The 15,248-nt window shown below is 34.9% G+C and overlaps 4 protein-coding genes across 8 annotated transcripts in view; 2 read left to right on the forward strand and 2 right to left on the reverse strand.

The window, feature by feature from the left end:
- Positions 1-1,232, forward strand: part of LOC108625324 (protein SHQ1 homolog) — a 3,765-nt gene extending 2,533 nt beyond the window's left edge. The window contains exons 6-8 of one of the 2 annotated variants that reach the window (XM_018025232.2): positions 23-177; positions 274-321; positions 768-1,232. In XM_018025232.2, the coding sequence (XP_017880721.1) occupies positions 23-177; positions 274-321; positions 768-909 (345 nt within the window). In that variant the 3' untranslated portion in view covers positions 910-1,232. The remainder of the gene's footprint in view (positions 1-22; positions 178-273; positions 322-767) is intronic. The other variant, XM_018025240.2, reaches the window with a different exon arrangement.
- On the reverse strand, positions 1,087-3,903 carry LOC108625307 (uncharacterized). 3 transcript variants are annotated; one of them, XM_026813881.1, is made up of 8 exons: positions 3,723-3,859; positions 3,258-3,624; positions 2,766-3,062; positions 2,570-2,681; positions 1,972-2,479; positions 1,694-1,878; positions 1,438-1,614; positions 1,087-1,372 (listed from the first exon to the last, which is right to left on the reverse strand). In XM_026813881.1, the coding sequence occupies exons 2-8, from the start codon at positions 3,524-3,526 to the stop codon at positions 1,211-1,213; spliced, it is 1,710 nt and encodes a 569-aa protein (XP_026669682.1). In that variant the 5' UTR covers positions 3,527-3,624; positions 3,723-3,859; the 3' UTR covers positions 1,087-1,210. The 3 variants fall into 3 exon arrangements, with proteins under 3 accessions (XP_026669682.1, XP_017880703.1, XP_017880708.1); XM_018025214.2 differs by having other exon boundaries at positions 3,258-3,858; XM_018025219.2 differs by lacking the exon at positions 1,087-1,372 and having other exon boundaries at positions 1,519-1,610; positions 3,258-3,903.
- Positions 3,904-4,136: 233 nt separating this feature from the next.
- LOC108625285 (sushi, von Willebrand factor type A, EGF and pentraxin domain-containing protein 1) lies at positions 4,137-15,130 on the forward strand. The gene is made up of 32 exons (XM_026813873.1): positions 4,137-5,128; positions 5,238-5,525; positions 5,622-5,877; positions 6,068-6,265; positions 6,394-6,558; positions 7,353-7,535; positions 7,653-7,865; positions 7,968-8,168; positions 8,233-8,481; positions 8,598-8,846; positions 8,910-9,122; positions 9,228-9,322; positions 9,405-9,678; positions 9,746-9,958; positions 10,039-10,200; positions 10,274-10,570; positions 10,656-10,798; positions 10,866-10,965; positions 11,018-11,231; positions 11,289-11,446; positions 11,539-11,627; positions 11,725-11,834; positions 11,916-12,088; positions 12,226-12,440; positions 12,514-12,721; positions 12,898-13,071; positions 13,131-13,222; positions 13,286-13,422; positions 13,495-14,350; positions 14,415-14,568; positions 14,638-14,826; positions 14,898-15,130. Exons 1-32 carry the CDS (start codon positions 4,811-4,813, stop codon positions 15,059-15,061), a joined length of 6,750 nt encoding a protein of 2,249 aa, XP_026669674.1. The 5' UTR covers positions 4,137-4,810; the 3' UTR covers positions 15,062-15,130.
- On the reverse strand, positions 6,434-12,546 carry LOC108625289 (uncharacterized). Of its 2 annotated transcripts, XM_026813907.1 has the most exons (4): positions 12,479-12,546; positions 6,989-7,136; positions 6,806-6,926; positions 6,434-6,733 (listed from the first exon to the last, which is right to left on the reverse strand). In XM_026813907.1, exons 2-4 carry the CDS (start codon positions 7,117-7,119, stop codon positions 6,590-6,592), a joined length of 396 nt encoding a protein of 131 aa, XP_026669708.1. In that variant the 5' UTR covers positions 7,120-7,136; positions 12,479-12,546; the 3' UTR covers positions 6,434-6,589. The 2 variants fall into 2 exon arrangements, with proteins under 2 accessions (XP_026669708.1, XP_017880670.1); XM_018025181.2 differs by lacking the exon at positions 12,479-12,546 and having other exon boundaries at positions 6,989-7,182.
- Positions 15,131-15,248: the final 118 nt, after the last annotated feature.

The following is a 15,248-nucleotide window of genomic DNA, read 5'->3' on the forward strand; positions in this document are numbered from 1 at the left end:
CAATTAAATTATTATTAACAAGGTTCATGTTTCGAAGGAAGATATGCATCTTGATTTAACAGAATTAGAACAAGCGGCTTATTCGGTACAAGAAGAAGATCTTATTATAGAAAATTCTGTTCACGAAATAGTAGACCAAATGGACGAATTAACGGTTAATGGCAATGACAACGATAAGTAAGTATGGAAAGCATATTACTTTAACTTTTATCAAATCTAAGGTTTCGGTGGGAAATATCCTGTGTTTTTACGTTGTATGATTTTATTTTAAAGGCCAAAGACTATATACTACATTAAAGACAAACATTCTTTAAAGTACTTGTAAGTATTTCAATAGAATTGTTTTGATAACTTTATCCCTTAACAAAGCTCACTCGTTTATCCCGTAATGGATGAAATAAATGTGTACATATTATGAATCTTTATCTAAAGTGTGCTAATGTAATACACTAACTAAAATGCACTACCTTTGGGCGAATCACATACAATGGTTCATTTTAGCATCCCACAGAAAATTATATTGTTTGGTTCAATGTTAAAAGAGTTATTTCATTTTAAAATATGTTCGAATATTTTCGTGGGCCACTGTACATACTGAATTGTAAATTCATTGTTGACGATATCGTACTGATGATAAACACATACAATACTCTGCACATTACGCATGGGTGACATTTGAAATGCACATTAAAAAAGATTTGAAGTTCCGTTTTACTTCCATTTTGTTTTTTTCTTATTAATGCATGTGTACGTTGTGTTTTATGCAGACTGTCGAGCAGTTCAAGTGACAGCAGTGACACTGACTCTGAAAGCGATTCAGAAAGTAGTACTTCAAGTACAACCACGACGAGCGATAGCAATAGTTTGGATTCCGATGATGCGAGCGAACCAGAAGAGATTACAAATTAATACTTGCGAGATATTCGGTATTTCTGTGTGTTTACTATTTCATAAAATCTTTGTAAAGGTAACATTTTTGAAAACTTTTCGCTAAAAGCTAAATTTATATATAATATTCTACCTTTATGTGTTCATATAAATATTTATACCTCTGCATATATTTGAATCTGTTTTTAAGATTGCAAGTAACTTTTACAGATAATATCTTTTATTTCTCTATTTTATAATTACATTAACGTGTAGTTATGACCGTACATGTAGATATACACACTGTATTTCATCCCTATTCAGTGTAAGTATGATTGATTTATTAAAAGATATAGTAAATCCAAGGGAGTAATTTATTGTAATGTTCGATTAACGTTCGTGGCATAAAATTGTTCTCTTTAGTATCGGTTTCCGAATTAACTATAGCAACATTATTTGGTTTTAATATACTGCTATTATCAATTGTATCGTCGACATCCTCAACCTACAATATTTTATAAATGTTGTTAATTATAATTGAAAAATATAACCAAGTATATAAAATTTTACCGTAGTATAATCGTAATCTGTAAACTCCGTATTTTCATTCTCATTATTCGATTCATCTGTTTGCCAGTAATCTGCAATTTCTCCATATACTCCTGGATTCTCATTTATAGTATCCACGTATTCAATCAGTTTTTTGTCATCTAGTGCCGCCTGATCTGGCTTCTTTACTACTACTGACTTATCAGTTTTTTTTATGATTATAAACATGGGTCATCACGTGCATTATGAGAAAAAAAATTTATTATTTATATGTTACCTTGTGATCAATAGTCTTAGTATGAAAATGATCGTGATAATCAGGACTTCCTGTTTTCAGAACTGAGTGAGTGTACTTTTGTAACGTTCCATTTTCTTCGTGTAAATGCGGAGCATATAATATTATACGTAGAGGAAATATTTTATCTTTTTGTTCTTGTGATGTTCTAAGATCTGCGCTCTCATCTATTATATTACGGTGTACAGAATAAAATAAAAAAATTGTCAAATAAAATGCATTCTTCATTTTTATTCATATATACTTTATTACAACATTACCTTTTTGTCCTCCTTCTTCCTTCTTTAAACTAATATCAGATTCACTCCCATCTGTGTAATTTGTTGTTAAATTACTGTCTGGATCGGTACTCTCAAGAAATGAATTATTATTGTTCCTATGAATGTTATCTTGATTTTCTGCATAAATTTCAGTCGTTACCGAATCCGATATCGTACTTGCTATGTGTTCTTGACTTTGTTCATTTTTTTCATTTACACTGTCATTATTTGGTACATTTTTACTCTTTCCTTTCTGCACAATTGCCGTTTCTGTTGTTTTATTATAAACTGTGCTATCATATGTACTTCCATTTAATGGAACTATGGTGCTTGCATTTCTATTATGTGTCATATTTCTTGATTCATCGAAAGAAATTGAAGCTTCTACATCAGTGAACGTTCCTTCTGTATGCATATTGCGAGTATTATCTATCTGCCCTTCGCCCAAATTTATATTTTTTAAACGATATTGTTCGTAATTCAATGAATCAACCGTTGACAAGTTTACCTAAACGTTTTTAAATAATACTTTTATATTATTTTTTTTTACGGAAAGATGAATCTATAACAATCAAGAACATGTTTAAATCATGCTTACTTCGCAAAGACCACACGGATTCTCTCTATAAGTGGAAAGAATGGCAGCTTTAACGTAAGGGAAGTAGAGTATACTCCAAGGTATTATGATTTGATAAGCTATTTTTCCGCAACTGTAATAATTATAAAACCTCTACTGATAAGTTAAAAACAGGTAAATAAAAACAAGGTAAAAATTGATTTTTGTTTTGACTCACCGATCGATGATTGCTACTTCGTCTTTCGCAGCGCGAAAATCTTCCCAAATGCCCAACTCGCCATCATCTCGAAGAAAAACGATCTCGTTCTCCTTTCTGCTTGGATCATTAAACAATGCTTCTTCCGTGTCCAAAAAGTATTCGGATTCCATCATATTTTTAGACACTTCCTTCCAAGCTTTTATCTCTAAACTGCTCTCCGTGCTGTCTTTCAATAAGTATGACGACGGCGTCACCACGAAGAACGAAATGTTTGAAAATCCCGATTTTTCTAATCTTTTCTTTAGCAATTCCAGCCTTGCATTAAAAAATTTTTAGGGATGTTATCCGACAACTTTTATTTTATACTAATAGTAATTTGTGTATTTTTTATGTTTTTAAGGGATAATGAAAGAATCAAATATTTAAAATAAGAGAATAAAATTGCACATGTTAGTACACGCTATAAAGATCTTTAGCAGTATAATGTAGATCACTCGTTCGATAACTTACATGATGAATTGCCGATAGCTATAGTACCAGGAAGGATCTAAGAACGCAAAAACATTCACATGACCCAATTGTTCCTCGCGCAAAAATCGACGAAACTGCGAGTCACGACATTGTTCAACATGTCCCCGTTTTTCACGAGGTTCCTTCGTTTGCCGGAAGTGCCGTGGACCGTCTGTCAAACGCGGAGCTCTGTCATTTTCGCGTACATCGTAACAGTCAACTATTACTACCATCATCATAGAAATCATAATCACGATCAAAATCGACATGATGCCTTCACTTTTCTCGACAAATCTATATACCGTTCGTTAAACCAAAAATCGTTTAATCGCGTCGCTAAAAATAGAATGATCTTCCAAGCGTGAAACTGAAATTATTGATAATTATTTTGTAACACTCGAGTAAACAACAATTCAACGAGTGAAATAAAATTGTTAAATTTCGAGATCTCGGTTTCGGACATACTTAGGAGTCTGCGCGTTATCAATAATTGCAAGGTACCAATGCGATAAATGCAGCAATGAAATTGCGAAGACGTCACCTCGTCGGCTACTCTAATTGTAAATCATCGTATTGCCAGCCGCGTGGTCGTTCGCGATACGACGTCCCAGCCAGAAAAATCAATTTACGTCGCATTGATGTGATATGTATGCAGGTCACACGGAAACTGTAAGCGTTTTTCTGACCTCGCATGCTGCCCGACTGCCGCGGGATCACCGTTTCTCCTACACGTGACATAAACATGACACCCTTCCTCGAACGCTATCATAGACACGTTTTAAGAACGATCTGTGTAACACGCGTTGCACAAACAGCGAGTACTACGTTTGTAACGTATCTTGATCCGTCACAAAAAACTACTAAATATTTGTACTTAAATTTCTCAATCAATATCTCCTCGGTTTGCTTTCCGTCGGGAAATTTTCAACCCAAAGAATCGAAGAATTTTGCTATAATTTTTTTCATCTTCCTCTATGATTTAGTGAGTGAAATTAATTGAGCTTAGAGAAAATGTGTATCTTAAGATAATTCGTTACTCAGATAAGAAATGGTTAGAACTAAACACAACTACTGGACGCTTCTAAGCTATCTTGCTCGTTATTTACGTTGTTTTGTAGCGTTAGATATGTCGATACGTGTACAAAGTAGTTCAATTGAATTTGCTAACAAATCGAACATCCGCCGAGATCTGTAAATACTTATGAAAGAACACGTGTTCTCTTATACAAGTGGAACAGAGAGTCCCTTGTTCTGAACTTTTCAAAGCTCCGAGACTACTTAGTTAATCGTTTACACGACCCTCCCCGAAGCAGTAAGACTCTGGCTTAAAGTACCGACAGTCAATCTTCTGATCTGTCGCTGCCTCTTGTCGCTCGAAGATAATCTTCGCAATAAAAATTTTAGAAGATACAAACATCGTGTTTCCATGATATGTGCAAGTGTAGAAGAAAAAAAGTTTGCAACAAGATTACGAGCATGCTCAAGACGATACATTAATTCTCCGTGAAAGAAACATATCCTTTGAAGTTCGGGATATTAATTGTTGGTAGAATATGTCTCGGGAGCATTGCCAAGCAGTGGTCGGTGCAATCATGAGAGTCTGCTTTTTAATTTGGCTGATGCCGCGTTTGTCAATTACGACTATATCGCTCGACGAAATAAGCAGATTCGACAAAAAGTTGTACTTTGAAGTGTCTAGAGAAAAGTTAGATGTGCCAATGTTTTTTAATTTTGAAGAAAAGAGAAGCGTGAATCAGCATGAATCGAACACCACTTTGGATAGCTTTCAAAAGACATTGAAAAAGAAAACCGAAACTATGTCACATCTTTTAAAAGGTCATATTGATCGATTGCGAAACGAAACCGAGCAGGTAATAACAAAATTTTACAATAAAATTTCATAATTTAAGTTTATAAATAAAACTTCTTTTACTCCGATTATCGTTTTAACATTAATTGTAGTTAAAATATATTTATTAGGTAGAATTGGTATTCTTGGTTGATGCTTCGGGATCGGTCGGTTTAAAAAATTTCCAAAGCGAGTTGAACTTTGTAAAAAATGTTCTGTCCGATTTCTCCGTCGAGCCTTCCGCAACTAGAGTTGCTATCGTGACGTTCGGTGGAAGAAAATACATTAGACGGAACGTCGATCAGATATCTCGTGCTGATAAAAAGGACAACAAATGTTATTTATTGAACAAGCAGCTGAATAATATTAGTTACACCGGCGGTGGAACATACACACGTGGGGCACTATTCGAAGCTGTTGTAATAATTCAATATATAATTAATAATTTCGGTTATCGAAACTCGCGGACTGCACAAAAGGTCGCTTCAATTAAACTTTGAATAATATTTTTTTAGAGGATCCTCGAGAAGGGCCGAATGAAAGCGAAGAAGGCGGTGTTTCTCATAACTGATGGATTCAGCAACGGCGGCGATCCACGTCCTGCGGCGGAGCTTTTGAAACATGCGGGTGCAACGATATTCACTTTTGGAATAAGAACAGGAAATGTGGACGAATTGCACGACATAGCTAGCTTTCCCGGTGACACGCACAGCTATTTCCTCGACAGTTTCACAGAGTTCGAAGCTCTAGTTCGACGAGCTTTGCATCGTGGTTTGTTTACAAAAATATCAGCGAAAATGACTGAAACAATTATGCTTATACCGAATGAAATTTTATTTTAATGAGTCGTATTAACAAAAACCCTACGAAGGAGCAATAAACTGGCGGTGATTCAGTTGTTAAATTACAGAGAATTCATACTTTATTTGTTGTGACATCATCTCGTTTCCATTCATTACAGATTTAAAAGCGGGCAAGTACATACCAGTGGCATTCCCAGATAATTGCAATCTTTTGTGCAAGAATATCAGCGTAATCAGAAATGAGCTAAATTGTTGCGATAATTTCGCGACGTGCGCCTGTGGCACTATCACCGGCCACTATTCCTGCATTTGTCCAGTAGGGTATTTTGGATCTGGATTCAAAAGCTCCTGCCATCGTGAGTTCGCCAAAAACAATTTTACATGCTCGAAGTTCATTAAAAGGATTTCAAATTAAAAGAAATTGTTTGATTGATTTTTAATATCACAAGTTGTCCGCACGTAGTGTAAGCGAATTTACTTTTAGCTTGTCCGAACGGTACATATGCATCGGGAGAAATATCCGGCGATTTCGCGTCCATGTGCATACCGTGCCCTGACGTGAATCATGTGACTATCGATGTACCTGCAACTTCCGTGGAGCATTGCATTTGCGCTTCCGGATTCACCACAGATGGATATAAGTGCGAGGGTAAATTTGAGATGTGATTCGATCTTGCTTTCTACCAAATAAATCCCTTGCCAGCGGCGAGAACGGGCATTTTTCCGGATAGTTGCACTATTTCATTAAGAGGATCAGGATACATCGGCCTGTAAGCTCCGTACTTTTCCAGTTTAAATTTTGGCCTCGTTGCAATCCAACCGTACTACAGAAATATACATATCTCTACTATCCTACACTAAATATGGTTGTTTGATGTTACAAAAATTGTAAATACATCGCCATTAGTTGTAACCGGAACTGGCAAACAAGTTTTTCCCTCTTCTCGAACGAAGGCCACCGTTTCAATGACTGTCTGTTTTTCTTTGCACAGTTTATCCATTTCTTTCTTTAGTTTTCTTCAAAATTAATCGTTTTTCAGTATCTAATATTCATTAATCCAATTTTATCGTCTACCTACGCGTATTCATCCAATAACCCTTCATATTTCTGGAACCATTTCATTTGCAATTTCCTCGTCTTGTGTACTTCCTCGGTTAAATTTTTGTAAATAGCGACGAAGTCGCGAGGCTTTTGATCTCGTGGATCCATCCCAATCGGTTTTATTCCTAATTCAAATAAATTTGTTGAAACTTTAAAGTCGAGCAAACGACGTTAAATTCGTTTGTGGAAAATGTTAAGACCATTACCAAAACCGTGACCGTGCGTGAAAAACAAAACGAAGCAACTGAGTTAAGTTAACAGACGTTTTCAACGATCTTCTTAACAAAATAGCTTTTTATTTTTAAATTTTGCATATTTTTGTTTGCTGTAATTTTTCACAGTTATAACATGCCCAAAGCTAAAAGTACCAGAAAATGGATATTTGGTAAAAGCAAGCGCATGCAGCAACGTGGTACACGCGGCATGTGGCATAAGATGTAAAATCGGCTTTTATCTGACCGGTGACAGTATTCGATTGTGCGGAACTGGTGGCAACTGGTCCGGGAATGAACCAAAATGTTTGCGTATGTTTTTTTTTCACAGAAATCCAGAGATATGTTGTACATTAGAATTACATTCAATCCATCGACTTATAATTTTTCTTAAGCTTGCAAACGTTTAAAAATGTTATATTCAAATAGTGAAGACGTGTCCAGCGGTTCGTGTTCCTGTGCATGGACGAATGCGTTGTCAAACCGAAGAGAACCAACGCTCGATTGCAAAAGATTTAGCCGCATATCCGATTGATACGCGTTGTCAATTCAAATGCGATACTGGTTATCAACTTCGTGGGAGTAAGATTCGGAATTGCTTACCCCTGTCGCAGTGGGATGGCTTGAAGGCTACGTGTAAAGGTATAAATCAAACATAAGAAAAGATCAGGTAGAAAAAATAATGAATAATAACAATATCTAATAATTTTATATAATCATTTTATAATAAACTTTTTATTATAGCCATAAAATGTGAACCCTTGAAACAAATCGCAAACGGACTGATTTCGCCGAATAGTTGTTTCGGTCCAGAAAAATCTCCTTTTGCAATGAACTGTACGATAACGTGCAAAGAGGGTTTTATTCTTCAAGGTCCGCGTTTCAGGTATTGCGGTGGGAAGTCTGGAGTTTGGTCCCAACGCAAGATCGTTAACCGTTGTATAGGTAATATTTTGACTTTAATACTTCATATTTATGCGATTATTTCTCACATGTTTTATATTTTAAGACAAAACTCCACCTTCAATAACGTGTCCGTCCAATATTATCACGGAGAACCTACCAGGCAAGAACTATGCATACGTAAATTGGACAATACCTAAAGTGACTGACAACGTGGATAAATCACCCACGTTATGGAGTAGACCACAAATCACGTTCCCCTGGAAGTTGAAAATCGGCACGCGCACGGTAGTGTACGTTGCGCAAGATTCGTCCGGGAATAAAGCGAGATGTAAATTCAAAGTGACCGTTGTCGGTGATTATTTATTTACTTCTTTATACGTTATTTATATGTTATAATATAATTGAATAACCATGCGATATTTTTAATCTAATTACTTATATTGTGAATTTAATTTTCTTTATGTATAGATACAGAACCACCAACAGTTCATAATTGCATAGATCCACTGATATTTTTTACCGATAGTAGTCTTGGAGTAAGTAACATAACTTGGGACGAACCTGATTTTTACGACAACTCCAAGACACCTGTGCAAGTGGAGCAAAACTATTTTCCAGGAAATAACGCGTTCAATTTCGGATTAACAAAAGTTGTGTACTACGCTCTCGACAAATATACTAATAAAGCATCTTGTATTTTGAATATTACCGTGAAAGGTATTACATTGAGTTTAGCACTGTACTAAGAAATTGCACACCTATCATTCCTATGTTATCTAGATATATGCGAAGAAGTCCCAAAGATATTAAATGGTTTCTCGAAGTGTTCCTCGACACCATTGAACAAGATCAATGAGTGCGCTTTGACTTGTGAAGAAGGATACGGATTCGCCGAAGGATTAAATCTTAGTATTGTGGACAATGCGTTGTTGTTAAAATGCAACAGGAATACAACTAATTGGCTTGAGGATAATTACATTCCGGACTGCTCAGGTATAATAATAAAAAAATTATAGTACGCGAGGACAGTATGAGTTTGATTTGTTATTATGTGTAAAATAAATTTGCATGCTTTCCGTCAATACCTTTGTTACACAGAATCAACAAACCCTAAGAGTATATCCCAGGAAGGAAGTATTATATTAGAGGGAAATGAGACAAATGTGTGCGACAATCGCACAACTCTACGCGAAGTAAGTATTGTACAATTAGTTTTCTGTAGTATTAATGTAATTGGTGATATGAACCATGGCTTTTTATTATTATTTAAATTAGCTGAGCGAATATATTACTGACGATTTAAGATTGACGTTACTCGACATTTGCGGAAACGATATTGAATGTAATCTAATTACATTTGATCCTGAATGCAAGGAAACTGTTTTACCTCCAGACACAATACCTACACAAATTAATAATAATAATAATTTGCCAACGAACCATGTACACAAGAAATCAAAACGAGATGCTAAGGTAAAGAATCCTAAAGATAAAAATATGAAAGTGAAGAAGGAGAAACAGAAAATCGAAATCAAATTCAAGGTTTTAGGTAAATATTGTTCCAAAACAAAATCTTTATACGTATAAAATATTATGTAATCCATTTGACGCCACAGGAAAAATAATCAATGAATACTCTGATGATCCAAAAGAAGGGATACAAAAGTTAAGGAAAAAGATCGACACGATGTCTAAATCAGGAAAATTAAATTTGTTGAACAATAGAACGAACGAAGAAATCGCGAAACTCGCATTGAATTTACATCTCGTTTTTAATAATCTCCAGGAACTATGCGATCCAGGGAGCGTTTTGAAGAAGCATACTTGTGGTAAATACATAATCGAATTAATTGTTTTTTAACGTTCAATAATTGTTAAATCTCTACCAACTGTCTTGTTCCAATTGTAGTAAAATGCCCTTTGGGCACTTTCTTTAATTCCTCAACTAAGAAATGTCTGCCTTGCCCTGCTGGAGAGTACGAAAACACAACTGGGTCTCTCAAATGCAAACGTTGTCCTGAATATACCTCGACGAAGAAAGCGCATTCAAAATCTCTACGCGACTGTATACGTAAGTTTCTAATTTTTTTCGTGAATGATTTATTATATAAAAATAAAATTGTTTCTGTTTGGCTTTGATTCAGACTTATGCAGACCAGGGTATTATTCACGAAAAAAGCGTTACCAGTACTTGCGTTTAGCACTAGAGCCATGTGTAATGTGTGACATTGGATTTTATCAGCCAGACCATGGACAAAATCATTGTCTTTCATGTCCATCCAATTTCAGCACCAAAAATCGTGGTGCTAAGAGCATGAACGATTGTTTGCCACTTCGAGCGATTGAGCCTGATGTTTGTGATACAAAACCGTGTTTGAATGAAGGACAATGCACACAAGAAGAGGACAGCTTCAGTTGCGAGTGTTCCGAGTATTATATCGGTAATTAATCAATTTAATACAAACTGCATTTCATCAAAAGACGATTGAAAATAAGTATTACAAATGTACATAAAATTCTGAATAGGTTCCAAATGCGAAATGTTTCAAAATCCGTGTAATTCTTTCCCCTGTTTGAACGAAGGAAGTTGCGACGTTCAAAGTTTTTCAAACGGTACAATATTCTACACTTGTACATGCAAAAATGGATATTCGGGTCGCGATTGTGAGGTAAAAGAATTTTGTACAAAATGAGTGACAATAAATACGAAGTAATGGGCAATAAAATAATTTCTAGTTGTACATTGATGAATGCGCGATTAATCCTTGCCAAAATAATGGAACATGCGTCAGCACGGAGAACGACTACAGTTGTGAGTGCAAGAACGGATTCGAAGGTAAATCTCAAAACAATGATCTTAAACAAATATTTATATATTCATTTCCCAGGAGAATTTTGTGAGATCGCTGTGAATTATTGTGATCCTTCACCTTGCATGGAAGGATCTACTTGTCGCAACGTTAACAATACATGGCAATGCTTCTGTAAATCTGGTTTTTATGGTCGTTATTGCAATCTGTTGCCGTGTGATTGGCTACCGTGCAACGAGAATTCGTATTGTATCAATATCGAAGATCAAAATGCGACGAGACTGAGTTATAGGTAATTGTAAAAGATGATATTAAAGATATTCGGCCTTAAAAATCCTAATGTTGTTAGGTGCGAATGTGTAGATGGGTACAGTGGAGAGAACTGTACTATAAAAAAAGATTACTGCGAGAGTAATCCATGTTTGAACAATGGAAAATGTGTTAACAAAGCTTCTAGTTACACGTGCATTTGCCGTGTTCCATTTACTGGACTCCACTGCGAGACTGGAAAGTATAATCTTGCTCTTAACTATTTGTACTGCTAATAAATAAGTTTTTTTAATTAAAAAATATTTTCTGTTAACTGATCCTTTCAACAGAATTGTCATCGGATTATGTGATACATTTCGTCAAATCGGGAACTACGGATTATGTCAGCATAAAAGGTCCATCTACAAATCTTTCAGAGGTATTAAATATAAACAATATAATAAAATAATAACTTATGTTCTCCACACAAATAGTTATTTGATATTGATATATAATAACGATACATTGTTTTTTAGATATCAACATGCTTGTGGTTGCAAGCAAAAGATACATTTAATTATGGTACTGTGTTATCGTACGCGACACGCTACTACGATAACGCATTCACTTTAACTAACTATAATGGGTAATACACAATTCTTCATTTTTCTAAATCACAGTTAGTAATAAATTTGTTCCATATTTGAATTATTTGTTGCTCTCGTAGGTTTGTAATATATCTCAATAGCCAGAAAGTAGTAACTGACATTAAAGTAAACGATAGTCATTGGCATTTCGTTTGTTTCACCTGGGAGGTGAAAAATGGTTCATGGGAAATATTTGTCGATGGTATTTTAAGAGATAATGGTACCCATTTAGCAAAAGGAAGTCCTCTTCAAGGTATCAAGTATAAAACATGAAATGTTTCGCTTAAACATGTGCTTCATTAACGTGATGAATGTAGAATGTTCAGATGTGATACTAAACATCAGTACATATAATAATGTATTAAACAACAAATAATTCATTTTGATTAGGTAACGGAACATTCGTAATCGGACAAGAACAAGACCGAATCGGAGGAGGATTCTCAGAATCGGAATCTTTTGTGGGAAAATTAACATTATTAGACGTTTGGAATTCGGTTTTAACAGTGACAGACGTCAATCAGTTGTTTAACTCCTGCGAAAAATACTATGGTGACATAATTGCATGGTCACAGGTGCAAGAGCACATTCATGGTGACGTTATTGTAATTATATATATTTTGATAAAGTAATCACTGCATACTTTAGCCGGAAGCTTCTGAATGCTGACATTCTTAGATACTGAACAGCCCATTCTGCCGTGGGTGTCCCATGCCCGTTGTTCCTTTTAAAGGTAACATAAATGTCAGTGAAGACGCACTAAGTATCACTTACTACTGCGAGAATGGGTATGTAGTACGGTTTCATGGTAAAGAGTACCGGTCTTTGAAGGTAAAGTGCCTGAAGCATGGTCAGTGGGAGGGATACTACACACCAGTTTGCGCCAGTAAGATGAGACATTTTGCAATGTAATACAATTCTATATGTGATCTATATAACACCTGAAAAATATGAGAAAGCTGTAATTATAATAGAATGTTTAGATGTGCATTTCCTGTATGTTTATACAATATCGATTTTAATTGCAATCGTATTTAATGATGCGTCTTATTCTGACTGAAGGAAGAAGATGCGGCTTTCCTGGATATTTTCCACGAGGCCGTATGCACGGTAGATCATATTTATTCGGAGATGAGATATATTATTCTTGTTTAATTGGCTATGAACTTCGAGGAAATCCACGCAGAATTTGTAACGCAAATGGAAAATGGAGTGGATTGGCTCCTATTTGCATAGGTAAATTTTGAACATTGTACATTTTTTTTAAAAATAGATATTAATTATGTCATTGACAGGCAAAACCTGCAGAAATCTGTTAGCTCCGGAACATGGGGACATCGAGTATGTGATAGAGGAATATGAAAGAGACGATCTTTCAATCTTACAGGTGTTCAGTTGCTCCTGAATGTTTCTCCAAAAAGCGGTTTTTTAAATTAAATATCCTTTACAGGTTGGACAGCAAATCGAGTTTAAATGCGATCCAGGATTTCGTTTGTTCGGAGAAAGAATGCTAACGTGTGTGGAATCTGGAGTTTGGGATCATGAAAGACCTACATGTATCGCTTATGGATGTCCACCGCCAAAAGAGTAAGCGATATAGTCATTCGCAAAAAATCACAATTTCGTGATAAGTTGAACTAAATTTTATTATTTATTTAGAATTTTGAACGGATATATCATTTCTATAAAATCAAACAATTTACACGAATCTTCAGCCAATAATGTCACAATCGACAAAAATTATGATTTTAATGACGTCGTTGGATATTCTTGTCAATCAGGACATAAGTTCCAAGATAGTCACGTATTATTAAGCGAATTCAAACTTCAATGTACCGAGAATGGTACTTGGACAGGATTTGTCCCTGACTGCGTACCTTTGAGGTGCCCTTGGCCCAGAATCGTGAATAATGGAAAGTTGTCGCTTATTACACAAGAAAATAATACCTTTGAACTTCCTAATGAGCAGACAATAATTAATGACACGAATATCAAAATCGCGTTGAATGTAAATAACAATGATTCCAAGCAATATCAAAATTTAGAGGACCAATTTATTGTTGGTACTCAAATTCTTATTCAATGTAACATAGGATATAAATTAATCGGCGATAGTGTTAAAATTTGCGAAAGTAATGAAAAGTGGTTGTCCACACCAACGTCTTGCGAGCCCCAAGAATGTCCAATCGTGGAACATCCATTTTTTAAAATCATTAACAGAACACAGAATCAAAATAAGAAATTGAATGACGTCGAATCGTACGGTGGTTTCTACAAAAATTTACGGTATTTTGTACAAGGCTATACCTACATGAAAAATATAGTTCTTATCTGTAAGGACAACAATAAAATGAAATTAAGTAACGAAGATTTAACTTTTTCTAACTTAACTTGGATTTGCAATGAACATGGTCAATGGCAAATAGTTGATACACCTTTAAATGACATTAATGAATCTGTACTTAACAATGAAATAGATAATATTTGCCAGGAATCTACGTGTTCTTCGGTTGCAGTGAGTAATATGATTTAGTTTACGATTGCGAAGTTAGGCAATAGAAATTAAAATCAACTATCAGTTTCCAGAGCACGGTTACATTGTAGAGAAAAATTACTCGAAAAATGTTAACAGTAGTATAATGTTCAAATGTAATGAAGGATACATTCTTGAAGGGAATGAAAAATCTGTTTGCTTGTCAAACAACACATGGTCCGATATCCCTTTTTGTAAACGTGAGTTTCAAAAAAACAAGTGATTCTTTAAAAAAATTTTAGTTATTCTTTAAGAAATATTTACTTTAGCTATAACATGTGGAAAACCACCGAAAGTTGCAAACGCTGTATTGAACAAAAATTATATCACCACTGTAAATTTTACGTTCGATGACACAATTACGTATGAATGCATACCTGGCTACATAATGTATGGAAAACCGGATGCGAAGTGTCTTTCAAATGGGAAATGGTCTCGAGCATATAGCAGATGTTCAAGTAAATACAATATAATATTATAAAACTTTGTACTGTACTTATCAATTCATTTACTTGCTTCGCTTTTACAGAACTGTCATGTAACAAACCAAAACTTCCACCCGGAATAATCATTCGTGGTCGTTCCTACTTGTATCAAGATCAGTTGACGTACATATGCCCCAATAAGAAGCAAGGATTGATTACGTGCAAAGCAGATGGGCATTGGAGCGAACCACCGAAATGTAACGCATAATAAAAGAATAATCAGAATTCTATACATGTAGAAGTTAAAATAAATAAAACATTTTGTCAAATTTAGTAACTTGAAATTTTTTTTTATTAAATAGCACAATCATCAAATTTTTCAGATTTTACTTTTTCGTTTTACCTATATCATAAATATATTTTTACAAAATAATCTTATTGTATGAGAGACAAGA

Source organism: Ceratina calcarata, unplaced genomic scaffold, assembly GCF_001652005.2.
Source record: "Ceratina calcarata isolate Rehan_Ccalc_2016 unplaced genomic scaffold, ASM165200v1 scaffold119, whole genome shotgun sequence".
Lineage (NCBI taxonomy): Eukaryota > Metazoa > Arthropoda > Insecta > Hymenoptera > Apidae > Ceratina > Ceratina calcarata.